Consider the following 27954-nt stretch of genomic DNA (forward strand, 5'->3'; position numbering starts at 1 on the left):
AATATGTTATATGAGGAATATTTGTTTTACCCAGACAACCGTGCAGCCTGCTGACTCTCGCTGATCACGGCACTCTGATCTCTGTATAATGTGGAAGCTCCTCTGCTGAACCTTAACTTTGACCTCTGTGTAAATAAACATGAGTGCGGACCAGTGTTTTGAAAATTGTCTGTGGGCTTTCCAAGCAACGAGAAGACAGATAAATAAATCCCAGTTGGTGGCTGCTCATGATGCCAGTGATACTGCGGGGTGTTTAGTACGCGTGCGTGAAACGTCAGTGGTGTGTATGCGGCTGGAGGAGGAGGATGGGACACTGCTGATGCTGATGCGAGAGCTTTCGGCGTCTGTAATCAACATCGATGGTCTGACTGCCAAAACGATGGAGTTTCTTGGCCTCATTTGACACCCTGTTGGTTTCACTGTGGTCATCAGCGGGGGACGCTAGCGCAGGTGTGCTTTTGAGGACAGCGGAGGGATTTGATGAGGGAAAGAAAACGGTTTCGTCTCGTCACTCGTCTGGCCTGGCTTCTGAGGGACACAGGTGGACCGCCGCTGGAAAACGGCATCAAAATTAGGCAGTGATATTTTACTGCGAAGAGGACGATACTTCACGTAATTACCCTTTGAACCCCGAAGCTAGCATTTTGGTATTGTTTTATCAAGAGAGGACGAAAGTTAAGCTTGAGGGTTTTTTTGGTGTGTTAGCCAGCTAATAGGCTAATTTCGTTAGCAAGCCTGTTAGCAGCTTCCCCGACCAATGGCACGGGAGAAGTGGGATGCTCGAAGGAGGAGTTAACGGTAGTTGCTGGCTTAAATTCATTCGAAGGAAAGACGGTCGGTGACACATGTGGGAAGCCGCTTTGCAACAACAGATTTGGCGTTAACGTTTTACAGCTTGGTGTTAATTCAGCTTCGAGTAACGCTGCTTACGTCGCTTCCCTCCGAGGCGATTGATAAGATTAGATAATCGGCTAATAAGGCTAATGTTGACAAACACTCTTGACCTAACGCGTTAATTCGTAACTCTAGTGTTTCATATCACCTCGCTGTCAGAGATGCTGTAAAGTCGTGTGCTTGTCGGTTCAGTTTCGAGACGTTATTGAGCAACTTTCAGGCCGCAAGTGAAGCATGCTGAAGCTGGAACATCTGACAACTACCAGGAGCGGACCTGTCATGGCAGAAAGGGATATAGTGAGTCCAGACGCATTTCCATCAGCACCATATTCAGTATGGCCAGGAAATCAGTATGATTTCTAGATTTAGGTAATGCTGTTCTCGAGATGTGGGGGGCAACCACTGAATTAAAAGTCAGAAATAGAGTCTTAGGCGTTTTTTCTAAACCTGCATATCTTCTTAAAACTATTGTAGTTTGTACTTCGTAAAATCACAATATCTGATAGCATCTTTTAAATGATAGCGGTGGAGAGCGCTTGTGGGGGCTCTCCACACTTGACTCACAATTTCACTAGAGATGTGCTGTGCCATATAGAAGCATGGCATTAAAATTGAAGGATTGGCTCTTGACAGTAGTGAGATAAAAATAAATAGATACAAATCAGCAGCTTTCATAGGTTTCCAAAGGTGAACAGCCAGCATAAATGGAGCCGACAGTTGTGTCTGGCCCTTTGGGGCACACGCAGTGGGAGCCAGAGCAGCCATTTCCTCTTGGATTTGAGACACTGGATTCAGACAATGCAGGTGTGCCCTGTCAAAACAAGAGTGAACAGACGGGTTTGGACTTCAGGAATGGCGACCAGAACAACATATCCCAACAGACTCAGAAGGAAAAGGATTTAGTGGACAACCACCTGAATGTCTCAAATCTTTCTTTTGGAGATTTGCAGTTTGAGGGAGATCACACCACTATCTCCCAAACTTTTCTCCACAGTACTCACATTAAGGATTTGTCTTGCACAGAAAAAACAGAGGGACTTGATGAAATTAGTGACTGCACATTGTCCTGGCTATTTTCTCCCAACTTTGCTGATGTGATTGGAAAAAACTCTGCTCAAAAGGAGCTGACTCTTAAACGGGATTCCCCTCTGGAGGACTTAGAAGTCCTCAGTAGTCGGGTTGCGCTAATAACCCTCAGCGTGCCATCATCTCCAGTGAAGACCGATACAGGGGATCCATTTTTGCTAGTAGATCTCTCCAATGAACATCCTGCTCCCAACTCAGAGTCTTCAGGCGAGTTAAACCCACAGGGTGTCAGTGAGGAGCTGGTAAAGGTGCCATGTAAGGAGCAGGTCGACCTCCCTCCCTTACAGAGCAGGGAGACTTTGTCACCTGAAATTGGAGACAAAGGTTTATTCCCTGATCAAGTGACCGATCTACCTGTAACCAGTAGCGCTACCCTACAAGGTTTACCTGAGAACTGCCTCCTTCATAACACACACAGCACACCGCTGGAGTGTTTTGAAGGATCTGTGCCTTTGTTGGATTTAGACGTTCCAGATTTTGACAGCAGCCTAAGCCTGTGGCCTGCCAGTGCTGCCTCTGTTATCTACACAGGAACTCCATTAGATGTATCATCAGAGGAGTCAGAAGTGGTACATGAAGAAGCTGCTGTTATTAGGAATCTTACTTTGGAGCAACAAGGTGAGAACGACCTGCTTGCTCTGGGTTTATTAAACGAACCTTCATCACTGACACTGCCTCTGGTTGAAGATGCCCTCATCCAGGGTGATCTCAGCAGTCAGAGTTCCTCTGTGGAAAACACGCCTAAGGATTTGATGGAAGACAACATCTGTTCTGAAGTCAAAAATCAGGGAAATGAGGCAATGGCTTTGGATCCGTGCTTGACTGTTGAAGAGGTCCACGATGACGAATCTTGGGACTTGAAACCCCAGGAGGGAGTGCGGAATGAAAACAGTCCAGCAGCTGAGGAGAGGCCGGCCGACACTACACAGCTCCAGGGTTCAGGCTGTGATGAAGTGGCCTCTTTTGATTTTTCAGTTCAGGATTTAAATACAACTTCTTCTGAGCCTGAGTGGACTAGTGAGCAGGCCGTGGAGACGGTCTCCCTCTCCAACATGGTGGTAGATGACTCACTGCCGATGGTCTCAGCTGTGAGTGCAGGGGAGGAAGAAGTCTCCCCTCTGAAAGCTGTGTTCGATGCTTTAGACCAAGATGGTGATGGCTTCGTCCGCATTGAGGAGTTCATGGAGTTCGCCACTGCCTATGGGGCCGATCAGGTGAGAAGCTTGGTTTTTTGTTTTTTTTTTTAGGTTTTTTTTAAAAAAATTTTTTTTTTAGTCTTGCCATTTTTGAGCAGGCAGCTTCTTTGTACCGTATGTTGGGTAAGATTCAGTGTAACACAATAAACTGCTCCATATGTGTAAAATCTTTAGTATTGATTTTTAGCAGGAACTTGGAGTGCTTCCTGTAAAACACTGGTAATTAAATAAACTAAAATCCATCTACGTCTCATGTCTGTGTTTTAGAATGTGTATGATCCAGATTTATTTCAGATAAAACAAGTCAACTGTCAAAATGTGGTCATTTATCTGATAGGTTTTTGGGTGAATGTTTAAAACCTTCATACAGACATGAAAGCTGGCTCAGGTGATGTTACAGTGTCACGTAATGGAGTGGTAACTTAACCCCTGCTGAGGTGCTGGTATGTTTCTCTGCAGTTTCCAATGCTTAGTGTAACAGACAATACTGAAAGTGCAACTTATTATGAAAACCATGCCTGGATTAGTTTGTCATCTATCTTCAGTGAGTGTTGAAAGGCCAGGACTTGTTTTTCTCTCTGATAAATCTGTTAAACATGCTGTCTGTAATGAGTTATGTCAGGCCTGAAACTCCATATGTCAAATGACAGAATGCTCACTTCTTCATTTGTACACTCTGTGGCTAGGGGATTACCCCTTGTGGTATAGCTGCTGTGTGTCTCTGTACCCATTAGCCTCACTGGTTTGATGTTATCTTCCCCTTTACATCAGGTATTCAGTTTTATTTCCACAAAAATAGGCCTGTCTGTCAGGGGTACCTAAGTGAGTATACATTAATATTAGAATTTTAACATGATCTTCTTTAGCAGTTTTTGATATGTATATATCAGCATGAAACTAGCCAGCTCAAAAGATGTAGGTCAAAAAATTTGGGCAATAAGTTAATTTCTGCTACTTTAACCAGCTTGTTTTTAACACTGTGAACCTTTGGTACACACACACTCACTCACACACACACACAAAACGTAATGCGTGCTCGCTAATGCTTTTTAATCTCTTCTTTCTCAGTTCAAAGCACCTCTATTGCTGCTGCTCTGTCCCGTGTCTAGCCATAGGCATCTGCAGCTCTCCAGGCAGGGAATTGTGAAGGATTAAGAATTAAATGTATTTTCCTGAGTCGGAGGGACTTCGTGCTTTGCGTGCAGTTCACCAGCTGCCGATGACCTTGTTTCGAGTGACACAGGAGCACAACGTCTCATGTTTGGTGTAATTAAAATAAGTTGCACCTGCTGATTGAGAGAGTGCTAAAGTTGACACATCTATGACACTGAGAGTTATTATTTTTTTTCCCAGAGGTGTGGTCTGTTTGACTATTATTTCCTGCCAAAAGGTGCTATCCAGATTGTGCAGGTGGCTTACTTGTTTGTTTGTTTGTTTGTTTGTTTTTCATTGTGTTAGCTATCCAATATCTGGTTTGCAAGAGCTCCATGAGCTAAATGTGCCCTCAGAGGAGGCTCCTCTCAGATTTCTGTCCTTTCCTGAGACCAAGGAGGCAAACGTTTAGGCGCGCTTGTTATTTCTAACCTTATTTTTTTCATTTGCAGTTGTCGAGCAGTCAGCAGACAGACTTATCTATAGAATTTGTGGAATGTTTTAAGCATGTTACCTTTAGGTGAGTTCATCATTCAGTAGCTCACACAAGGATCTGTAGAAAAGTCAGCTCTGCTTCAACAGGGCAAACATATTCACTTTATAATTGTTTCTTTGCTGAGTGTTGAAAGTGTTTTTCTCCTCCCATATCAGTGCGAACCACATATAAATGTGCTTTTGATATTTGACTAAGCCTTTCCCTGATATGTCATTGTATTTCAGCTATCTGGAGATAAAAGCAGTTTGAATAAGCTCTATGCCTGACCGAGTCCAAATGGGGAAATTATGACCTGGGCCTTGGTGGTAACACAAGTGTTTAAATATGTTGGTTCAAAAACCACAAGGCAAAAAGTAATACAGATCCATAAAAAAATGCCCATTGAGAATTTATGATAAGCTCATCGTGTCATGTTTGTTATGTCATAGTTTAGCTGGCAGCTAGGACTGTAACTTGGGTTTCTCTTTGCAAATACCCCCAACACCTGATAAACACCAGGAAGGTATTCATAAGACATTTGCATGAATGTTCAGATGGCGTTCGTATGCTAAGCATGCAAATGTTTCCTCTAGAATTATTCCAGGATGTGATACAGACTATAACTGCACACAAATGTAGTGTATTGCGAATAACATGGCAGGGAAACACTGAGCACCAAATGTCTCTCTGCAGTAGTGAATCCACTCTATGAAACCTTTTTGACTATTTAAAAAAATTAAAAATAAATGTCCTGTCTGGCAGGTCTTAGTATGGCGCTATTGAAAAGACTTTCTAACTCCCACTCACTCTCTGGTTTTGACCCTGATTCTGCACAAAAGCCACACTGAACTTCATTGAGTTTGGGACTCTCTTCTGAGTCGACATCACCAAACCTACTTTGGTCAGCCTCCCTCCCATCACCCACTGCTGTTATGCACCACCCCTCTAATCCTCAGTGGAATGCCCCAAGCCCTGAAACATCCCCTCTCTTTAGTTCCCTTTTGTTTTCATCTGTGTTTTATTTACAAAGACTACTTATTTATTTTCATCCGAACCTGCCAAACTTATGATTATGGCTATCAAAGTTTCGTTTGGCAACTGACTATTGCGAAATGCCCTTTAGGAAACACTCTCACCAAAGGGTATTCTTCTCATCGGGGTTATGCACAAAAGTGGTCTGTGTGGAGGCAGTCAGGCGTGCCCCGGCACTGATTAGACACAAATGGAGGAAAGCGAAAAACCACAGTGCTTTGCTCCGCTGAGCAGTGGAACCGTTGAGCTGCATCTGACTTTTTATCTCAGTCTTTCCTCTAGGTCTCAGGGCTGTACATCTGTCTAAAAAAAGACACTGTAAAAGCTAAAAATGTAAGTTACCTTTTAGAAATGGAAGAAAGGATTAACACAGACACAAATAAACATGAAAAGTGCTTAAATCTATTTAATATAAAATCTTTCTGGAAAATAAGTGTTTAAAGAAATTACTTTTCAGAGATTTTGTATTAAATAGATTTATCAAGTTGTATGAAATACTTGTTCCATGTAAATAAACTATGTTATTGTTTAATATGTTATTGTATCAGGCTTAAAATAGAAAAACAGGTCATATAGAGAACAGCAACAGTCAAAACAAGGACAATGATAAAAGTTATGTGAGTCTTAGAAGAGGATAATCTGATTTCTTTGCCCGGTTAATAGGTTGATGCAAAAATGAAATCACATTCACCTTTCAGTTTTTAGGTTAGACCTAGGAATAGCCAGCAGGCTCCACTAACAAGACCTGAGGGGCCTGGCACTGCTGTACAGCTGAAATGTAGGCCATGGACACTTTCCACAGGATAGTAGCTTAAAACTGATCTGGGAGCTTTGGCACTGGAGGTTTTTACAGTAGCGTATCCTACTCGGCTCAGTGGTGCATTTTTTTTTTTTTTTTTTCTAATGCCACAGAAACGATACCCAAAAGCTGTTCTTTGCTTTTTATATCAGACGTGCACAAAAACGTCACTGAAACCACTGATGCTCGTTAACTCCCCGCTCACACCTCAGTTTTCTCGCCTTGCCCAGAAAGAGGTGTTTGTGAAGAGCTGCGTGGAATAAAAGCGTTTCCTCTGAGCTGTGATGTTCTGTGATGTTGGGATGTGGAAAAAGCTTCAGTAAAACACCTTACGCTGACCTAAAGCACACTTTGTTTTTCTTCTTCCGTGGACTTGCATACATGAAATCACTTGCTGTTTTGTGTAGTGTTTTTACACTACACCTGTCACCGTCTTGGTTTTGTTTAGTTAGAAGTGTTCGAGAGTGTGTAGAGTGTCAATTTATCAGGTGATTCAGATAACTTCTAATTTAAGCCCGATAGCATGCAAATAAAATGCTAGAATTTCTACCATCAAAGGAGTATTTTTGCATGGTCTGTTAGAACAACCAGCGGGCATTACAACCTACAGCCTTTCTGTCAGTTAAAGCAGTCACTACTGTAAAATGTGTAAATGGATACAATGTAAATGGATGAAGTTATTAAACAAGTTCACCCTTATGAAAGGAGTAATAACCTATGGAACCTAAAAGCAGCAGGCTGGTTATTTATGCTGTAGAGATGGGAAAGTTAATCTCATGCATTGTAGGTACTTTGTCCATGTTGTTTTGTTTTTTTTAAATGCACAAAGCCACTGTGCCTGAGGTTTTGGATTCTACATTTTGAAGTGTCAATGTTAGCATTTTAGCTGTTGTAGCGCATAGACGTTACTATATATGGATTAAAGGTTGCTAAGCTATCAGCTATCTCTAGCAGTCGTGGTTAGCAAGCTGTATTCATTAACTGTGCAGGGTGCAGTGAAGAGAGTCTGTGTGGATTGACTTTTGGTCATTTAAGGAACGGCAGTTTTTCGCACTTATGCTTCGGCCCTTGGGGTCCTACTATTGATCAACATTTCTGACAAAAAATACTTTGCTGTATTTAGTGAGGATTGGCCCTGCTTTCATGTGACTGCATAGTTGTAGCACACATGTGTTATGCTAGCTATACCCAGTATTTTTTGCTGGATGTAGTTTTTGTTTATTTTAGAAGCGAGCTGTAGTACCCTTTGCATGTTTGTCTTGTTTGAACAGAGCATTTAGTTGGTAATCTATCCTTCCGTTTTTTTGTTGTTATTGTCCAATAACTTTTTAGTGCATGAGAACCAAAGAGGCACGGATGATTAAACAAAACAAAAAAAAAAACCAAAACTTTATTTAAAAAAAAAAAAAAAAAAAAAAATGTAAGGGGGGAAAACCTAATGATTCCTAGTTGCTAGGGTTCAGTACAAAAAAACTGTCTTCATCTGTGCTCTTTTTTTAAACCTAGAAAATGGTGAGCGTATCAAATCTGCTGTAAGAAAAAGGGTTCACCATTGCAGACAAGCTTGCTGGATGCTTGAACTCAACATTGCTGCATGAACTCTTATTTAGCGATACCACTCACTCCCCTTCTCTCACCCAGTACAGCTGGATTTAATTAATCAAACCCAGATCATAAGCCACAGGCTTGACAGAGTCAGTTTGAGTAGTTTCAACCTTCTCAGCCTCTTGAGTAGGAGCTCAGTATTGCTAAGAAGATCAAGTTATTTTTATGTGTAACTGATATAAAAAATGTTCCAGAGACGCCACGCACAGAACAGCAATCCCTTTAACATGTTCACACTGTGCTGACGTTCTCAGAGAAGAAGTGATCCCAAACCACAGAAACCTCACGTCGCTGGTGCTCCCACCCAGCTGCTCTAATTCTGTTACATGCTTGAAAGTATGCTGCAATCATGTGTTAGTCTTTTTTTCCCCCATGTGTGACATTTTATGCTCAGAGGGTGAGGTACTTTTGCTGATAGCTAGTTCCCAAGTTAAATCTCTGGAAGCCAGATAACCTATCCAAACAAGCCCTCTTGGTAAATTAAAAAGATTTATTAAAAAAAAAAAAAAGCTATAAAGCTAACATCCTTATAAACTTGTCCAGAATTCAATAAAGTGAAACTCTTTACATCTGCAAAAGTTGATTTTTCTTCTCAAGCTCTAAAGTGTTTTATTGGTGACTTTCTGCTCCTGTAATCAAAAATGGAGCTTGTGTAATTGTGCAGTTAAACTGTCAAATGAGTTGAATGATCCTGAGTATGACTTCTTAACAGTTTTATGAAGCCCAAAGCAATTTTGAATGCAGTGTGCTTCCCCCCCCCACTGAAGTCAGTATGCAAACATTGCAGCTAAGTAGTTTGTCGTTCTTTGTGGAAAACTTCCCCTTATGTCAGTCATTACATCTCCCTGAAGCATCCATGCTGAACATATGGTAGGTTTATGAAAGGGAGCTTTTATGATGTCAGTGTAGTGAAATCTTTCTTGTTTGTGTCCCTCTTTAGGTGAAGGATCTGACAAAGTTTTTGGATCCAAGTGGGCTCGGTGTCATCAGCTTTGAAGATTTCCACCGTGGAATCTCTGCCATTAGCAATGGAGGTGAGTCATCGCGCATCTCCTTTTGTTTTCCTTGTAAACTTGTTCCTTAGTACCCTCTTTTTGTGGACCCACTACGTCTGCTTGTTTCAGACACTTGTACAAAAAATCTCTTGAGCTACCCCTTGCCCCAATTTCTTTACATTTTGTTTCCAAAGAGCCAGACTTGTCCATTTCAGTCCAGTCTGACCTTTATTTTGTGTGTATGTGTGAAGCCACTTAACAATAATCTATGAATTATTCAAGCATTAAAAAAAAACCCTGCTTCATACCTGAGCACACATCATTAGAGATGGCATGTTGCATCCTGAGTTTCTCATTCAGATCAGACACAACTCCTAGACTTTCTAGGTTGCATATATCCAGTTTCTCAAACCATTAATAAGTCATGCACTGGAAAGTGTTAGATGCACAGACACATGGGCTGACTGGTGAGGTTTCAGAGCGGGATTGGCAGAGGGAGAGATGAGGTTTGGGCAGAGCGTCCTGTTCATCTTAATTATTTACAGTCTTCTCTCTCTGCCCTGTCCTCTCAGTTTTCCCCACTATATTTTTCTCCCACTAGTCACTACTGTTGATGCAGAGTACAGTGATGAAAACACAAAGAAAGGACAGATACTGCCTATATTTGCATCCAAGGATAAATATCTCAATGTAAACTCTGCTTTTGTGTACATTTTCTTACTAGATGCTCTTATTTCACTGCTCAAGCAGTCTCAAGTAACTGGTTTAATAGGCAGTTTTTGTGCTCCTGTCATTTGAGCAGAGTCGTTCTGGTTTGTTTTGGTGTTTTTGTTTGATTAGTGCACATACCGTATTCAAGGAACAAGGATGATATTGTTGAAACTGGCCACTAGTATTGTCCTGTGTTTCCCTTACTGCCTCTCCATTACTTTAGGTGCGTCTAGCTCTGTGGTTAATGAATCAGTTTTTTCCTCCTAGGAGAAAGTTTCTCATTGGTGTGTGAAGATCTAACTTCCCAAGTTGCTCACACACTGCTAACAAAATCACAGTGTGCTTGTCACTTTTCAGCTAAACTATTCCTATTTAGAGCCACTGCATCCATGTCATATTCATTACCCCAGCAGTGACCTCCTCTTGTTGTAAACGGAGGCCAAAATCTGCTCCCTCGGGTCCCAGCCTGGCGTATACGTTCATCATAAGCTTCACTCAACTTTCTTCTTTTGTTTCCATTTTTGGATCACTCCTCACGGAAAATTGTACCTTTTTAATAAAGGGAAGTCTGCAGGCTATGGAAATGCCTTGTATCCCATAGTGGCTGTGGCATGTCTGGAACAACAAAACATTGCCTTGAAATATTTGTGCTCTGAAATTTTTACATGATGCCAAGAGACTACAGGTGGGCAGCCTGCTTCTCAGGCCCATTCTTTGTGCACTCCTTTCGCTTCAATAGCCCACAATGTCTGAGTCTCCAAGAGCAAAGGGTTGCATAAAAACCCTTGGGTCTACTGCCAGGACACTGTTTGTGTTCTGTTCTCCCAGCAGGGCGCTATTCATTCCTCTGTTTACTAGATACGGAGCCGCAATGGCTGATGGGACTGTCGTTGGTCCGTCTCAGGTTGCACTGTTGGTGCTTTCAGTGGAGGGTTTTATTGACAAATATAAAGTGGATATGGTTGCTTGTTGCCCTTTTTACAGTTTTATTGTACCAGTCGCTTGACATTCTGTAGCCCCTCAAACGTCTGTAAAAGTTACATAATGTTTGCTGTCAAATCACTCTTAGATTGCTGACTGTAAATATACAAGTAGGGCAGCTCAGGTGTAGACTCTGAAATGTGCTGATTAAAATGCTTAAGTCTGTTTTTCTCCCCCCTCTAAAAGTCAACATTTAAAATGAATCTTTGTTAACGGTGACACCTTTACTCATTTGCAAATTGAGGCTAATAATTTAATTAAATGGAGGTTTGTTCTTTTTACCACTGTAGGGAGAAGCAGGTTTCATGGTTTATTTATAAAACAAAAAAAATAGAGAAATGTTAATGTAAACCGAAGACTGACATTTTAATAGAACCAAAGTAAGGCACGAATAGATTAAATAAATGCAGTTTTGTTATTGTGCTGTGCATGTAAGGGGAAACAAAAGCTGACAGGCTCTTCAATTTTAATCCCAAATTGTGCACAACATTTACATAAACACCTGAATCCATTGGTGATAATTTACCTGCACACTTGCAGGTGTGTTTTTTTTTTTTTTTTTTTTTTCTTTAATTGTATTTTCCTTCAGTTGTTTCATTCACCTGCAGAGACATAATCCTGCATCCTGGCTCTCTGCTTTCTCATGGACATTGTACTGTGCAGACCAGTCTCGTGTTTGTTGAGCCTTCTTTTCTGTTTGGCTTTGTTTGTTCTGTACACATTAAACCTGTCTTCCTCCTGTCACATCTGCAGGCCCGGAGCCACAGCTATACAGTGTAAACTACAGTCCAGGGGATGGAGCTGTCGGCTGTCAAGAGGAGTACGATGAGGTGAGGAGCCATACAGGGAGGCTTAGTCGCTCTCAAGTTGTGCATGCGGTCCAGCTGTTGTGCTGTCAGTTCCTGGTGGTGCATGCAGCAGCACAGTGTGAAGCTTGCAGGCTGAACTCCCTGTGTACTCTCACTCTTCCCACTGTAATTCACCGAGTGGCTTGCAGAGCTATCATTACTGCTCTATGAATGCTCCACGGGTTGAACACCCTGGTTTGGCTGACACTAAATAGCATCTGGCAGGCGAGGCTTTTGAGTATTCTTTGACAAATATTGAATTAGCTGGAATGTGAGCTTGTTTTCATGTCTCTGGACTTTTTTTTCTTCTTTTTTTTTTCTTTACTGTTGTGGGCAGCATATCTAGAATTCCTGTCTTCTCTGGTGTATGAAACTTGTATATTTAACAATCATTTTTGCTGGCCTCTGCAGAATTGAAAGGTTTCTGCTATTATGTGTGCCTCGAGCTGTGCTGGAGGACGACTGTTGTTTTAGTGGCTTTACAATGCATGGTATCGGCGCCCTCTCTTGATGTTGTGTAGAAGTGCAGTCACGTATGTGAGAGACTGATTGAATAAATATTTAAGCATTCTTCACAAATACTAGGATATAAAAATAAATAAATAATAAAAACAGAATTGATCTTTGTGTACTTTTTATTTTGGCTAATCTAATTTGAGCACAATAACTGTTATAGAGCTTCACTTGATTGACAGCTGAGGCTTAAAATTACAGTCATGGCCTTGTTGCAAACTAAATTTAAATGCATTAAATGAATCCACTAGGTTGACAAGTTGCTCTGCACAGTAAGGGCTTTACATGTGAAAGCTTGGTTTTCACCTGAGTTGCTTAAGGTTTATTTTCAGATGAGGTCTTGCTTTTCGTAGATGTGAGACTTCTCTATAGATGACAAGACATGCCAGCCAGTCAAAGGGAAGGAAGCGAGAGGGCTCTACATGTTTGCAAAGAGGGGGGGGAAAAAAGATAAGAGATACTGCTGGTGGGAGCAGTGTTTTATTGTCTGGCCATCTGTGAGTCTAGATGGATTCACACTTGTTGGAAAGCTTTTAGTTGTAGTTAAGAAAGCAACTTGTTATATTCTTTAAGGAAATGAGTGCACATAAACTGGGTAGATGACATACTTGCATGGGAATCATACTTCTGCATCAGGTCTACACTGTGACTTAAGCCATAACCAGAACCGCATTTTAATCCCACACCACAACCTTCTCTAAACCTGATGTGCACATCCTGAGAAATGCAACTACACGTCGGGTCGACGTATACCAGAACAACTTGAGTAAAAGGTTGCAGTGTAAGGATAAGAGGAGTTTCTGGTTGCTACATTAGTTATGACATAGATTTCCAACAGAAGTCTTATCAAGCTTCAAAGTACTTTTTTAACAGGGACAAAGCCTGTTATGAATTGTATTATTTCTCAGTGTTTTTGTCTTGTCATATCTGTTGATTCCTTGGATGTTTATGGGTGATTTCTTTTTACTATTTTCCAAAAAATAGCCATTTGAATTACTTACTACCTAATTACTACTAATTACTACCAATAGATGCGGCTATTTGAAAGTAACTGTAAATTATCATCACCGAGGTGAATATACCCTAGCTGTAGCAGTCCACGCAGTGTTAACTGTTTTTGTTTTATTCTCTTTAGACTTTGGTTCCTTGTTTTTATCCTTGATGCAATTATCTATAATATTTTTTCTACTTAAAATATCCCAGCCGCTTTGGCTGCAAGTTTTTGGAACCCATAAGCAGAGTCCGGGGGTTTATTCTGTGAATGTTTGAAGGCGACGCCACACCTGTGTCCGTGGCCTTCTTTTTTTTCCTCGAGTTTCTGGCAGGAAAAAGTTCCCCTTGCTCTCGCTCTCTGTCAATGGCCGTGCTGTTCTGTCCCTGTTTGCTTTCAAAACAAGCAAGGTGAGGCTGTTCAGCTCGAGCCTGGCATGAGAGAGAAATGCAACACCCAGTCCACCACATTTTTCCTTTATTAAATAACTTCTGCCCTTGCTGATGTTCACATTTCCACCTCAGCTTTAATTGCTTTACAGGGACAATGACAGGTGTTGTTGAGCTGAAACTTTGTTAAACACTGCCCCCTCAGTGTTTGCACACAGACTGTTTAATTTAGGTGGTTGTAATGTGGAGACCTCGTTCGCTGTACAGTCTTAGACATGCAGAACGTGGCGTGATCATTTAAATGTTAACACTGTGGCACTAAGTGAAGTTCTGAGGGGCGAGCCGGGAATGATTAAATTGTTAATCTTAACTGTTAGCTGATTGTGTGGCATTTTCACTCAGAGCTGTTAGCAGCTGATTGAGCATTACAGCTGACTTCTGTTGCTCTTTGGACTTTGTCACTGTCTCCACCCCTCTGACCACCCAGTGTGCAACAGTATTATTATTTTTTTCCCTTCCCTGACGCTCTCTGCACTCTCTCTGAGAGTGAAGGTGAGGAAGGAATAGTAGGAGTTATAAGTGGGCTCTTATGGCAGGCCAGCTTTTCCGTGAGTGAGCCTGGGCAGGAAAAATGGTTTTTGGCATGGTGGATACCCCTCAGGGTCCCTCATCTTCTGATACTCCATGTAGACTGGTATGTTAAATTTTCCAACATGACTCACCTTTGCCTTATTATCGCTTCACAGCTCTGACACCTGATGAGTCTCTGGTTGCTGATGACTTCAGATGTCTATTTTCTGGCGTGTATCAGTTTTAAGCAGTTGGTATTTGTTGTTTGCAAAGCATTTTGTTTGAACATGTTGCTTAGAGGTGTTGATGCAGCAGGTTTTGCTTGGAACTGCCATCAGAAGCAGTCTCTGAAGTCTGTTTGTGCTGAGATTTATTTGCTCGCTGCTTTAATTGGCATCAGTACCTGCTGGCTAGACAGGAATATTCAAGATTAGCTCATCTTTGAAATGACTGCCTTGTTGACAGCTGTAGTTTGTGTGTGTGTCAAATAAACAACAACTGACAATCTTATTTATCTTCCCCAAAACAACCAAAGCACCATGGTGGTTAGTCTCATTCAAATTCATAATCATAAGAAATGTGTAGAGCACTGTGAGTACTTTGTATTGGGGCAGTGTTTGCTCGATGTTAATACTTACATTCGGCCAACTAAAATAATATTTGCGCATATTAAATTCCACCCATAAATATGCCCAGCTAGTACTCCAGTAAATTATTAAAATTGTGATGGATGTGGAAGTTTACCGCCTGAGTGCTTTCCTGTAATGCAACCTTATTCTGTTTTTGTGACTGCAGCAAAATGAGGTGACAGACAGTGCATACCTGGGCTCCGAGAGCACTTACAGTGAGTGCGAGACCTTCACTGATGAGGACACGGGGGCCCTTGTACCTCCTGAGATGCACGAGGATGTGGAGACGGACAGCGGCATCGAGGCCACGCTACACGACCCTGAAGATGGCAGCAACAGGTTGGTATATAAATTTCATGTCAGTGTTGGCTGCTATGCCTTTATTTCCTGGAAAAAAAAAAAGAACTTGTGTGTTTGTTCAAGGCTGAGAAAATTGGATTGTAAACTTCAGTGTCTTGAGTCATACATCATCCCTTTATTCCACTTGTCATGAGATGCAGAAATCATGTTTGTAATGGCTCCTAGGTACAGAAATCTCCCCCAAAAATGTGTGTTAAATCTCTAGCTGAGGGTTAGCCCTGGAGCTGCCCTGCACTGCCCTTTTACACAGATCATGTGGTTTATGGGTCTTTCGTGTGTGACACTGGATCACTTGGGTTCTATGTGGGTCAGCAGACAGGCAGATTAAAGAGAGGCAATAGACTAACTTAATGCCTTCAGTTCCCCTGAGGTCATCCATGCGTTACTGTGTTGTCCTTAATGGAGACACCTGTATTTCATATCTAAGTATAGATGTCAGTGGTTGATTTACCTGCTATCACTTAAATTATGTGCTGGTAAATTTCAAAAATGGTTTCATCCATACAGGAGACAAAAGGTTAGTTAGTAACTCTCTGTAATAAAGACTTTTGTTGTTTTGGCCAAATTGTTGTTCTAAGCTTCAGTATTGCCTCAAAACTTCGCCGGCAGAACATCAGTAATGTTCTTTAGCTTTTTTCTTTCTTACTTTTATTTTTCTTAGTGAAATCATACATGCTATAGAGTATTTGGGGCGAAGGTTCATAATCAGTGAGAACATTCACTGTTAGTGTTTTTAGTATGACTGAACCGGAAAGCTTATTCAGAGATAACTTGGAATCTGCACAGTGTAAGCACAAGAAACCTTGAACACAGAAAGCCCTTCTACTATTCTTTACCTACGGTGGTCGGAGTGAAGGAGTCTTTTTACTGACCTGAAAAGAGGCTGAGATCTACTCATCTTCTTTGGTTATTTAGTAAAGCTGTTTCTAATAACAGCAGGTGAGTTGTTTTAAAAGTTCTCTTTGCTAAAATTGGTCATTGTGTGTTTTCAAAAATAGGTTTTTTTGTTTTGTTTTTTTTTTAAAAATCCATTCATGGTGAATGTGGGTTTAATTGTTTTGCTCTGGACTTTCTTTTAATTGGTTTTACTGTTAAATTTGAGGTTGTGCTCTGTAAAGCGTTCAGTTATCTCAGCACCAGTGCAGCCCACTCACAGTTGACAAAATTAGTAAAGTCTGCATTCCAGATCTACAGACTAGCGGGAGGTGAGGGTTGGTGTCTGATTCTCACATTAATATTTTCGTCAGTAGTCCTCGTTTAATCGAATTAAAGACTGTAAGATCTTTTTTTTTTTTTTTTTTTTTTTTTTTTTGTCGTCTCAAACAGTCGGACACTTCAAATGACGGCCCACATAAATAACAGTGCCGGTTGCTGTGGCAGATGAGAGATTCATGTCAGCATGCAAGCGTTCTTGTTGATACAGTTTTTAGGGTAAACACGAGAGAGGAAGTGCACAGCTATGTGGCTTCATCTGCTGACTGTGTGACCTGTCTGTCCGGCTTGGTGACGGATCGGAGTGGACTGCCTGACATGGATGTGTTTGCACTTCCCATTCCATGTGTGAACCTTGAATTCCAGGAAGTGTTGAGTTGGCTCTTTTTTTGTGTTGTTTCCCCCCATATTTTTTTTTTTTTTTTTTTTTTGCAAGGCTAATCTGATTCTGCCTCTCCATTTACTCAAGTCATCACCCACACCTCTAAGTCTGACTCAAAGTTACATTTTAAAGTGTTTATATTTACTCACCTGCTTACTAAAAACTGGAAATGCATTAATTGCCAAAAAAAAGGACCCTTCCGTAATACCAGTGATATCATCAATCCTGTGAAAGGAGATTAGGTCCTATTTAAAATGTTATTACTGTCCAACACTGTCTATATAAGTTTTTTTTTTTTTTTTTTTTTTAATACAGCTTCCTTGTCAAATACAATCTTTGGCTTACTGTGAGCATTACTGATGAAATGAAACTAAGTGGACGCTACGTCAGCTGAGGTTTTGCCATGTAGCATGGTTAGCTGAGCGAACCCTAGCTCGAGTCTGCATTCAAAAGAGATTTTAGGATAGGAGTATATGCACTGAAGTGGGGGATTAAGAATCTAACAGGATTAGCCACCTCCTCCCTTCTCTGTCCTACCCCTGTGTCCCCCACACACATTTGGCCCTTGGACAGTCAGCAGGGCTGTCTGTTGGTCATTGCTTAGCTTCAAATCTGATTAAGCCACTCACAGTCAGCCTTTACCAGTACACGGCCTTAAGTCTTTGCGGCAGCAGCATCCGTCATGTAGCGCTGGCAACTTGCAGCTCCGCAGGATTTGTTTTCTCCACACTGGAGAGTGGTGGTTTTTGTTTTTAGATTGAGGTAAACTGTGAAAATTCAGGATTCCACTCTGGTTGTCAGGGGTTTTAACTCCAGTTGCTCCGAGGCTTTCACGCCAGGGCAGCGGAGGGCGCTTAAAAATGCGTTCTCTCTCGTCACCGTCTCTCTGTGCGAGGGACCTCAATATGGGGCCAAGTAGCAAGAGCCTGAATAAAGGGTGAGTAACAATAACATTGGTTTTGTTCAATTTAATCCGTTCAGCTCGATGCGTTTTTGTTTTGGTGTTTTTTCGCTAAAACTGAATTATTACTTCTTAAGAGTGCTTAGGAGTGTTGGCTTTGAATTAGACAATAAGCAAAACAAATCATGTCACAATGCGCTGAAAAAGCAGAGATTTCTGCTGATTTAGGCATCCTCTTCCTGTAAGAGTGTGTTTGTGCACATTTAAGACCTCCAACATCCTGCTGGACTACAGGAAAGCTCTTCTCTGAACCTTTCCTGGTACATGAAAGTAAATCTTGTTTTGTAACTCAAATTTACTATAAAGTCCTTAAGACCAGCCCTCCACCTGAATTATGTTTTGCTGCACACAACAGCCAGAGCAGTCATGTGGGTGAAAGTCTCAGGTTTTTCAGTAAGCTTGACCCACATTAAACACCACAAAGACTCCAGTCACATGTCTCAGGTGTTGCCCTTGAGGTTTTGCATTAACAGAGTACAAGACATGTTGTTTCAGCCAAAAGCAGGCCTCGGGATTAATGTGAATTAACAGATTACCTTTGAAGACGAGCGATCAAACTTGTCCAGACTGTTGCTCTTCTCGGGGAAAGATTAATTGTGCTTGTTTTGATCTGGTTAGATCCAAGATTCTGAGCTTTAGAGATTAAGGTTTGTTAAGTTTATGGAAGTGTGGCTATTTATGCTCAGACAGATGTTACTTCTGTCTTAACCTGGCACTTTTTTTTTTTTTCCTCTTTTCTTTTTTTAACTCGGACTTGACATTAACAGTGTTGTTGTTTACGCCTGTGGGCACGCTCAGCAACTCTTCCACTGTGTGTTTCAGGTTTTCCCTGAACTCAGAGCTCCATAACCACTCCCTGGTGACGGTCATTGGTGGAGAGGAGGAGCACTTTGAGGACTTTGGGGAAAGTAACACTTCAGAGTTGCTGCTGGAGAGCACCACAGAAGGGCCCGAGGGAGAGGGTGACTCCCATCTCACACAGACGCCTGAGCAAGTCAATGGCTCAGCATTGCGCTCCCCCAGGTATGAGCTTGTCTTCCCTACACAACTCAACTCAGGCTTCCCGAAATTTAAGTTATTTGTAGTGCAAGTTATTTCAAATTTTAACCCAAAGTCTGTAGATCTGAGAAGCCATTAATAAGTGTAACCTGCACAAAGGTTATTTCTAAACGACATGAATCTATGAGAATTTAGGCTGTGAAATCATGGCTTTATTTTTATCAGCCCTTCCTGATAAGAGGTGTGAGACTGTCACATTCTCAGATGTGCTGTCCAGGCCCTGATGCGTATCTTTACATTCTTCAGAGAAAATGTTTCTCTTTTAACAAAGACACTGAGGTCAAGCATTGATAAGACATATCTGGAGACATCCTTGCCACCACTGTCTGCCTTCTTTTCTTGCCAAGGGAAAGATAAGATGGCCTGAACACAAAGTTCATTCTGGTTTAACTCTGCTTGTTGTAACAAAACTGAAAATGTGGATTTATTTCTCTTTTGGATGCTTCTTGGTATCCTTGGACTAAATGTGTTTTCAGTCAGTGTGTCTTAAAGGTGGCATCTGTTAGTGCAGGTCAGACAAAGATGGATGTTTTTGTTGCACTGAGTTTAGACGTCTTTAAGAGGCTCCAGCTGTGTAAAGTGCCCATTTAAAAACAGAAACGGCACGAGACACAAACGTATTCACGCTCTGCACCTTTATGTTGAATAAAGCTCCTGTTTTAGCCTTTTCCCGCTCATTTGTTCCCTTCCCCCCTCCTCTTTTTCTCATCAGAGACTCTAAGCCGGATAATGTGTAATATCCGCTTGGGTGATATTTCAGTGACTTGACTTGCCAGGAAGCTCTTAACAGCTAACTGCCTAGTTGTTGTAGCCTACTGACAATGCAGAAATAAGATGGGGTAACTGGATTGGCACTAATAATACCATTTCAGTTATCACTATTAAAAACGTCAAGTACAGCCTCACTCAGTTCCTGCTGTTTTAGTAAAGCCTTTGTTAACATTAGAGGAAGGCTACATCACTATAGATGTATTATAATTCTTAGATTTTTGTTAATATTTCTTTAGAGCTTATATACTTATGTAATATTTTTAAACAGAAAGTGCATCTTTTCCCATACAAGTTGAGTAAAAATCTGTTTAGTGGATAGACTCGAATCTCATACACAGAAAATAACCGCATCCCACAAGCTTCACCCACTCGGTGTGAATGCGTCACCGTGTTTTGAGCAAATCATGCTCATTGTTGGCGCATGTATCACTGCTGCCTACACACACACACGCCCCCACATTTATCTACATATTACCGTACTGAGTACATGTGCACACTCTGTCGGGTTAGTCCTGTTCTGCACAAACACACATCGCTGTGGGCATCGTTTAACACGCTGTCAGGATAAAATTGCTCAGTATGATGCTGCATATGGCCATCGAGTGACTCTCAGTCTGTCGTGTAACGCAGCCTCTCTGCCTCCAGGAACCGAAACGGGTGCCAGTTTATTAGGTAATTCAGGTCTGACTCTCCCTGAATAAACAGCAGCTGGTAGACGTGATGTGCAGAGAGCAGCAAGGAAATAAAATTCAGGCAGGCAAATTAATGGAAATGGGTCTAATCACTCAATAAAGATAAGCACAGTCTTTATCTAAGAGATGTTTTGTTTCCTTACACTATCCAGAGCACGAGTCACAGCCACACTGCCGTCTGTCTCACGTCTCCTCTCAGCACTGCAGCCTTCACTTGTCACTCTTTTCAAACTCTTCTGTGGATTTCTCTGATACCCCAGTGGTGTCCCTTCCCACCTGTGTTCACCCCCTTACTTGTCCAGCACTCACCACATCCTCCCTTTCCTTTTCTTCCTCCTTGTTTCCTCTTTCCAGTGCACCCACTTCTCCCCCTGGCTGCTTTCAGAGCTTCCTCAGGGAGGAGGCGCTGGACTTTTTCTGTAGCCAGTGTCACAAACAAATAAGTCGTCTCGAGGACCTCTCCACTCGCCTCAGTTTCCTAGAGATGACTAGGTAACACGTCATTCACAACCTCATCTGGGTATAAGCTGTGTGACTGTGTGTGCAGTGCCGATTAGATGCAGTGTCACGCATGTTGTCATGATGATTGCATGACATTGGCATGATGGATAGCAGCATTAGCATGTAGTATATATTAATAGAATAACATTGCTGATTTTCTTTTTTTCCCATCGTTGCCATCTTAACAAATGATTTGTGAGTCTTAAAGAATGCTCATTTGAAAATAAGCATCATAGTCTGATTTTCACGTTTCATTCATTTGAGACATTAGCAGTATGAAATAATCACAGCTGAGTGGTGTCCGAGTTTCTTTTCGTTCCTCACATCATTGACTTCATGCTTCATTTGACTTTGACTGAATCCTTCTGCTAGTCAAGTGAAGGATCCTGCTTTTATTCCGACTTACTCGGATCCATATTACAGACACCCAGTAATTCCCAAACTTGGTTTATTTACAAACTGTAAATTCACAAGTATGTAATTCATTTTTGCCAAGTGCTGAAATTGCTATTTTATTTTAAAGGTTTCTGTAATACTCACATGGGTGTGTGTTAATCTGTTTGATCCTACATCAGCACCTGTTGGGTACGATTGATACATGCTGGTTTGTTGGTGTTCAGAGTGCTGTGGTGTGTGAATCCCTTGTAGCTTTAGTTATTATTCATCAACATGTTTTGTTTTGCTAGTAGATCTGCTAGTAGACAGAGGGATGAGGGGTTGGATAGGGATACCAAGCTGCGGTGTCTCTTTCCTTTTCATCGTTTTCTCTTCCTGACCATTTTTCCTGTTGTTCTGTCTCCCCATCCAGCGCTGGCAAGCGGCTATCCAGCAAGAAAGTGGCGCGGTAAGCCAAACTTTAGCTCTGTATTCTGTAGATATCAGCTCCCTTTTCTAGTATTATTGTAATTAATGGTTGTTTTTGGAAGCAGTTGTTTATCAAATATGAGTGGATAAGATGGAGTGATGTTTTTGCTCTTTACATGCAGACACCTCCTCCAGAACAGCTCAATGACTCTGGACACCATGAGCGACTTGACGCGGGACATCCTGGAGCTGGCTGACAACGACATCACAGACAAGGTGACAGTTGTGGTTACGCCGAGTGAGCTGCAACAGTTTTCACCTGTTACAGTTGTTGTGAAAGAAAGGAGGAAAACATTTATTGGCAGCCAGATCGATCGGTATAATTGTTAATAAGTCAAAACAAGTGTTTTTTTAATTTTTAATAACTGTGAAATGTGTATACTGTCCAGGTGCTCCTCCTTGAGCGCAGAGTGGCAGAGCTGGAGAAGGAGTCCGAGGCTTCAGGGGAGCAGCACGCACGCTTGCGCCAGGAGAACCTTCAGCTGGTGCATCGGGCCAATGCCTTTGAGGAGCAGCTTAAGGAGCAGGAGCTCCAAGCTGACGAGGAACTGCAGCAGGAAACCCGGCGTCACAAGGAGGCCCTCAGCAAGCTGGAGAGAGAGAGAGGGTTGGAGATCGAAAACATGCAGGCGAGGTGAGGAGACTGCGAGGGGGGGAAATGGGTGTTTTTACACCTTTGTGGCTCCACGAAATATCAAAATATAGATTTTTACTGTATTTAATTTACTGCTTGTAATTATAATTATAAATGCACTTTGATCCCTTGTGCCTGCAACAGATGGGTTTTTGCGTCGTTTATATTTAATGGTGTTTTATAACATTGTGAGAAGAGGTTGTTGTTTTTTTTTTTATTGGAGGACTCATGGCTCTGCACTGCCACCATATGGCAATAATCTTCCACTGATGCTATTTTTTTTTTTCTCTTCCCCTTGTGCAGTCAGATTGTTAAATATTAATCAACTGAGCTGTTGTGGAGTTTTTGGTTTTGGTGTGTACTTTTGACAGATCTGTGCTTGTTCCTCAGGCTTCAGCAGCTGGACGAGGAGAACAGTGAGCTGAGGTCCTGCGTTCCTTGTCTTCGAGCAAACATCGAGAGACTAGAGGAGGTGATGACATCATTGTCACGTTGCTTTGTCTTTTCTCTTTTGTGGTCCTATCATAATATCTCCCTTGCATTCACTTGTAGGGACTGTAGCTCCGAAATGACAACACAGGCACGGCTTCCTCAAGACGGGCGCTTTGCTTCTATTTATTGAACGCCGTGAAAACTATAAACATAAAACACAAAGGCTGTAGGCATTTCAGTCACTTAAAAGTAACACATGTGCTTTAACAAAAATTACCTTGTGGCCGCCTGTCACTTCAGAGGTACTAGACGAATAACCTTATAGTCTTGTGCATTCTAAATTAAATAATTAGAACACCATACATTACAAATTTGCACAATATTACACTTACAACAAATACCTTGTACAGCTAGTACACAAACCAGACTTCTGCAGATGGCTCACTAAAATCCTTTGTGTGATTATCAAACACAGGCCTCACAGCCATCACACCCAAACCTCGTGATAATAGCGGTGCAACATAAAAATTGTTCTTTGTGCCAAGACGAAATCATCTCATACACCAGATAAAACACACCTTCACAATATGTTCCACAGAAATTTACAAGCAAAAACATTTTAACTGCTGGAACGAACCATTAACCTCTTTTATGCAGAAGCCATTTCTGTGACACTTGCAAGGAATCATTTTATAATTGTTTTTGTCTCTTCTTGCTAACACTTCCCCACGTCTTTATTTTTTATTTTATTTCCTTCTCCAGGAGAAGCGGAAGCTGCAAGATGAGGCTGAAGCCATGGCCGACAGGCTGATGGAGGAGACAGAGTCTCGCAGGAAGATGGCCGACAAGCTGAGCCATGAGCGCCACCAGAACCAGAAGGAGAAGGAGTCCACGCAGGAGGTCAGACATGTTTTGTTTCTTTTCTCCGTTTGAAATGCGTAGCACAAAAATATAAAAAACAGAATACAGCTAGATCCCATCATATTAAAATTTTACATCATCTCGTTTTTTGTCATTAACATGATTTTTCCTCACATCCTTGATCTGTTTGTGCCACAGCTGATTGAAGATCTGCGAAAACAGCTTGAGCACCTACAGCTGTACAAATTGGAGGCTGAGGCAAAGAGAGGACGTTCACCTGGAGCAGGGCTGCAGGAGTACCAGACCCGCACCCGTGAAGCCGAGCTGGAGCAGGAAATAAAACGACTCAAACAGGTACCAAAAGAATCCTCATTCTGCTGTTTTTGTTGTCTTTGCGGTTTTGAGATGGAGAGGGGAATAATTTAGCAGCTGCATGGATTCAGTGTCTGACTTAATCTCTGCAGGACAACCGTACTCTTAAGGAGCAGAATGACGAATTAAACGGCCAGATTATCAACCTGAGCATCCAAGGAGCAAAGAATTTGATGTCTGCATCCTTCTCTGACTCCCTGGCTGCAGAGATCAACTCTGTGTCTCGCACAGAGGTAGGTTGAGGAAAGAAGTCGTGAACCGCATTCGCTGTCGGCTTTTCCCTCACTTCTGCTTCTCTCTGTTTCCAGCTGATGGAGGCCATTCACAAGCAGGAGGAGATCAACTACAGGCTCCAGGACTATATTGACAAAATCATCGTGGCCATCATGGAGTCCAACCCCTCCATCCTCGAGGTCAAATAAACAGCCAGAGGGACTCTACGGATTGCAATTAAGAAAATTGGAGATATTTCTAATAGAGGATATAAAAATATTCTGGAAGGAGAAAATAAACAGTAACGCCCAACTCCCCCCATCAGAGAGGATTTAACAAACAGTTCATGGCTGTCGTTGACAAATAAGCTAGTTTATTTTTGGTTAAGTACCCATCGAGTCTGTGCTTTGTGTGAGCGTCTGTGTCGGCCTTCCTGATAACACTTGGGTTCTGATGACGTCCATGTTGGTGGCTAGAGGGACCCAAGATTCCCCGTTTGAGTGAATGAATGTGTAAATGTGTGTGAGAGGGAAATATCCTACAAAGTAGAAACCCCTTTTCCAAACGATGCTAGAGCTAAAACCTGATCAGTTGTACCTAAAGGCCTTAAGTAAAAGGTGATCAGTCTTCATTAGTTATGCTACACATGCCTCAGTTCAGTCAGCGAAGGCTTGCTGGGATGGTGGCAGCATGATGGCTCAGATCATCTGAGCCGCGCTGAATCGTGTTTTTAAACAAAAGCCGTATGAAGCGCCGCTCAGGAGCCGAGTAGAATCTGTCCTTAACATTTTAAAAGTTTGCAGTGCTACGTAGCACCGCGCGCTTCTCTCCTTTAACAGAGCTCAGCCGTCTTTTCCAGGGAACTTCTGCTGGGTCGCAGACAAGGAATGCCTCAAGGGGGGGGGGGGTGTTTTTGATGTGTTCAACATTCCCCTTTTTTGCTCTGGTTTTGGAAGAAGCTTGGCAACGCTAGGAGTGGAAAACATTCTTGAAACCTTCAAGTGATCTGTGTGCTTTATATCATTTATTTTTACAATGAAACAGGGTCCTGCAGGTCTTCAGGTGGGCTGGAAACACTACGCTTCCCATCACTCACTGGCACAAACATTTAGATATCTCCCATTTATTGCACAAAGTATAGGCTGGGTATACTGACTTTAACTCTCCAGACACTTGAACTGAACTTGAAGGGAAGCTGGCGAGTGATGGTGGAAACTGTAGTTTGGCTTCAGTGAAGTCCAGCCCACCTGACCTCTGCGTTCTCTTGCTGAGTGAAAGCGACAGGGAAGCTTATCAGTTTTTGTTTTTCCTTCACGAGCGATTTGTTGTCAGTGGAAATGTCGTTGTGACTGAAACGCTTACAAATGACAACTGAGAAGAATCCAGACTTTGTCTTTTGCACTACATTTTGATTTAAATATTGTTTTTGTTGATGGAATAGAAAAAAATGTTTATTGTAAAGGGATGAAATCATAAATGAAGATTGTCAAGTGTGGGATTTGTTCCTGAAGGAATCCCACTCATGCTGTATTGGGGGAGGGTGTTACATTGCTCTAATATAATTACATCAAATTGAGTTTATTTAGGAAAAAAATCCTGCAGCCATGACTTCAGATTAGTTTGTCATTGAGAGCTCAGATGAGCTTTCTGCTGACTGTCAGCCAGACCTAATCTGCATATAACATTGAGGAGAAGTGGCAGACCTTGGTAGCAATAATGCTGGCCCATGAAGTGGACATTGATGGGTGGGTTGAAGGGACAGGATAAAGAAAAGCTGCTCTCCATTTCCTCTGCTTAAAACGTTTCTCCTTATTGCTGTAATTGAGGACGGCAAGAAGGAACAAGGACTGATTCTGTGCTCATCGGTACTCTGCAGCCATCTTCAAACACATGGACATTTTTTTCCCCCTCTGACCTGAAAGTGGATGTTTAAGTTGGATTTACATGCCAGGCATCTTGTTGGACTCGTATCATGAAGACTGGGGGGAGGGGGGTATTTTTGTCCAAACAGCATGGCGTTCCGCACACACACACGCTAAAATGAATTCCTGTTTTTCATACGTTCACCTCTGAAGTCTATCTCACCGCTCCTCTTCTTCACCTGCCACTCCATGAAAAATGGCCTTGGATGTAAATGACTTGTACATGTAAAGTTTTTTCTACACTCATTCTAGATTCTAGGTATTTTTATAGTCAGGAGAAAAAAAAAAAATAAGAGCGTTTCTTTTCGTCTTATGCTGAGAGACGGCTGCCTGTACTCTTCTCTAGCATGTAGCGTGTACAGTATCGTTTGGGTTTCTCTTTTCTCTCATTTTAAATCACATGCAGATATTTATTCGACTTACACTCTGATCTGTGATCTGTTCTGCTGAAAATATATTTGTACATTTTTTGAATTCATGAGGGGAGGTGATTAATTCACAGTGAATGAATCTATGGGCGAATTTACCGAATTCTGAGAGTTTAAAGCAAAGTTATATAATGTTTGGGGCAGTCAGCAAACACAAAAAGCTTGAATGTGACCTGCTCAGTGCGGTGATCTGTTGAGGTCTGGGCTCTCTTCCATTGTGCTGATGCTGCTCTGACCTCTTGGGTGTTGTGATTTAGATACGGCTGAGTCTGCAGTTTTCTAATGTCGTCTTCCCAGATGGAGTCAGGTACTGCATGGAAACACAGATTTCTTAATGTATATTTTACTTGTTTGACTTGTTCTCACTGAAGAATCATACGCTGAAACATCGGACGGCAGAGCTGTAGGTTGAGACCTCGATGTGACACACAAAACCTCGTATCCAGGCTCTATGTTCAGCTTCCTGCCCTTTTTTTTTCTTTTTTTTTTTTTTTTCTGTGGTTCTGGGGGTTCTTTGGGGGGGGGTTTCCACGACAGATTCTTTATAATACTGAACCATTATTATGCTATAATGTAGAAACAGGACGACACCTGCGCACAGTGGGATACATGACACTCGATTGGTGTTTTGTCTTTCTGACAGACGGTTTGATGACTGGCGACAGTTTGATTAGTCGGTGAAGCCACAGAGCTGACAAAATCTTTTCTTTCAGCAGAGCTGAAGGTGATTGCACTTTAACCAGATCTCTCTTCATTTTACTCCTGCCTTTTAAAAATGACCAAAGACATATTTAAACATTGACGGATCAAGTTATCCATTAGATTCACTTTTATTAACACTTCTCCTGTTCTAGTAAAAGATAAAAACACGCTTTCGGCTTGGAAAGGAAAGAAGAAGAAACTGGCCTGCTAGTCTAAACACTGTGCCTCTGTCTCAAACTCCTCTAAACTAACCTGATCATGAGCCCTGGGGAAAGCACTGACCACGTGACTGTCAGTTTGTTAAATTATAATGATGAAATCTAAACTGTAAATATGAATTGTCTTTTTTTTTCTCCTTTTTTTTTTTGTGGATTTCTTTTGTTTTTGTTTCTTTCATCTCACGCTCACTTCCAGTGTCCAAAGAAAGTTTGCTCAAGGCACAAACGTCACTACTGGAGTAGTGCATGGCTTACCATTATGTGACATGGGAAGATTAAAAGAGAATATTGTAGAGGAAAAAAATAAACTGTAAAACTATTTTCGAAGATAAATGTATAAATTATAACAGTATTGGTTACAGCTGTATTTTTTTTTTTTTTCTGAGATCCCCAAAATGATCTAATCCTAATTGTTCTTGGGGAGCTATAATTCAGTCATTGTAAACAGAGAAAATTTAAAGGTAAAGGTGAAAGTAAGATTAGAAAATAAAGGAATAAAATGAT

General features: G+C 41.7%; 1 protein-coding gene across 2 annotated transcripts; it reads left to right on the top strand.

The window, feature by feature from the left end:
• Window positions 1–293: 293 nt before the first annotated feature.
• Window positions 294–27954, top strand: rab11fip3 (RAB11 family interacting protein 3 (class II)). 2 transcript variants are annotated; one of them, XM_086303316.1, is made up of 14 exons: window positions 294–3194; window positions 9180–9273; window positions 11680–11756; window positions 15033–15205; window positions 18604–18804; window positions 20658–20795; window positions 21613–21648; window positions 21791–21884; window positions 22058–22302; window positions 22693–22774; window positions 23497–23634; window positions 23794–23949; window positions 24060–24200; window positions 24276–27954. In XM_086303316.1, exons 1-14 carry the CDS (start codon window positions 1599–1601, stop codon window positions 24387–24389), a joined length of 3285 nt encoding a protein of 1094 aa, XP_086159442.1. In that variant the 5' UTR covers window positions 294–1598; the 3' UTR covers window positions 24390–27954. The 2 variants fall into 2 exon arrangements, with proteins under 2 accessions (XP_086159442.1, XP_086159443.1); XM_086303317.1 differs by lacking the exon at window positions 20658–20795.

The sequence above is a fragment of the Aulonocara sp. 'chitande type north' Nkhata Bay genome, linkage group LG8 (assembly GCF_057382095.1).
Source record: "Aulonocara sp. 'chitande type north' Nkhata Bay isolate Kocher_YH1m ecotype deep benthic linkage group LG8, A_spYH_male_GT1.1, whole genome shotgun sequence".
Lineage (NCBI taxonomy): Eukaryota > Metazoa > Chordata > Actinopteri > Cichliformes > Cichlidae > Aulonocara > Aulonocara sp. 'chitande type north' Nkhata Bay.

Bases quoted from the DNA above. Each gene is read 5' to 3' on its own strand.
- rab11fip3 (XM_086303316.1), top strand. From the start codon at position 1,599: ATGGAGCCGACAGTTGTGTCTGGCCCTTTGGGGCACACGCAGTGGGAG. The intron at 22,303-22,692 runs GTGAGGAGACTG...CTTGTTCCTCAG, and splicing joins ATCGAAAACATGCAGGCGAG to GCTTCAGCAGCTGGACGAGG. The intron at 24,201-24,275 runs GTAGGTTGAGGA...CTCTGTTTCCAG, and splicing joins ACTCTGTGTCTCGCACAGAG to CTGATGGAGGCCATTCACAA.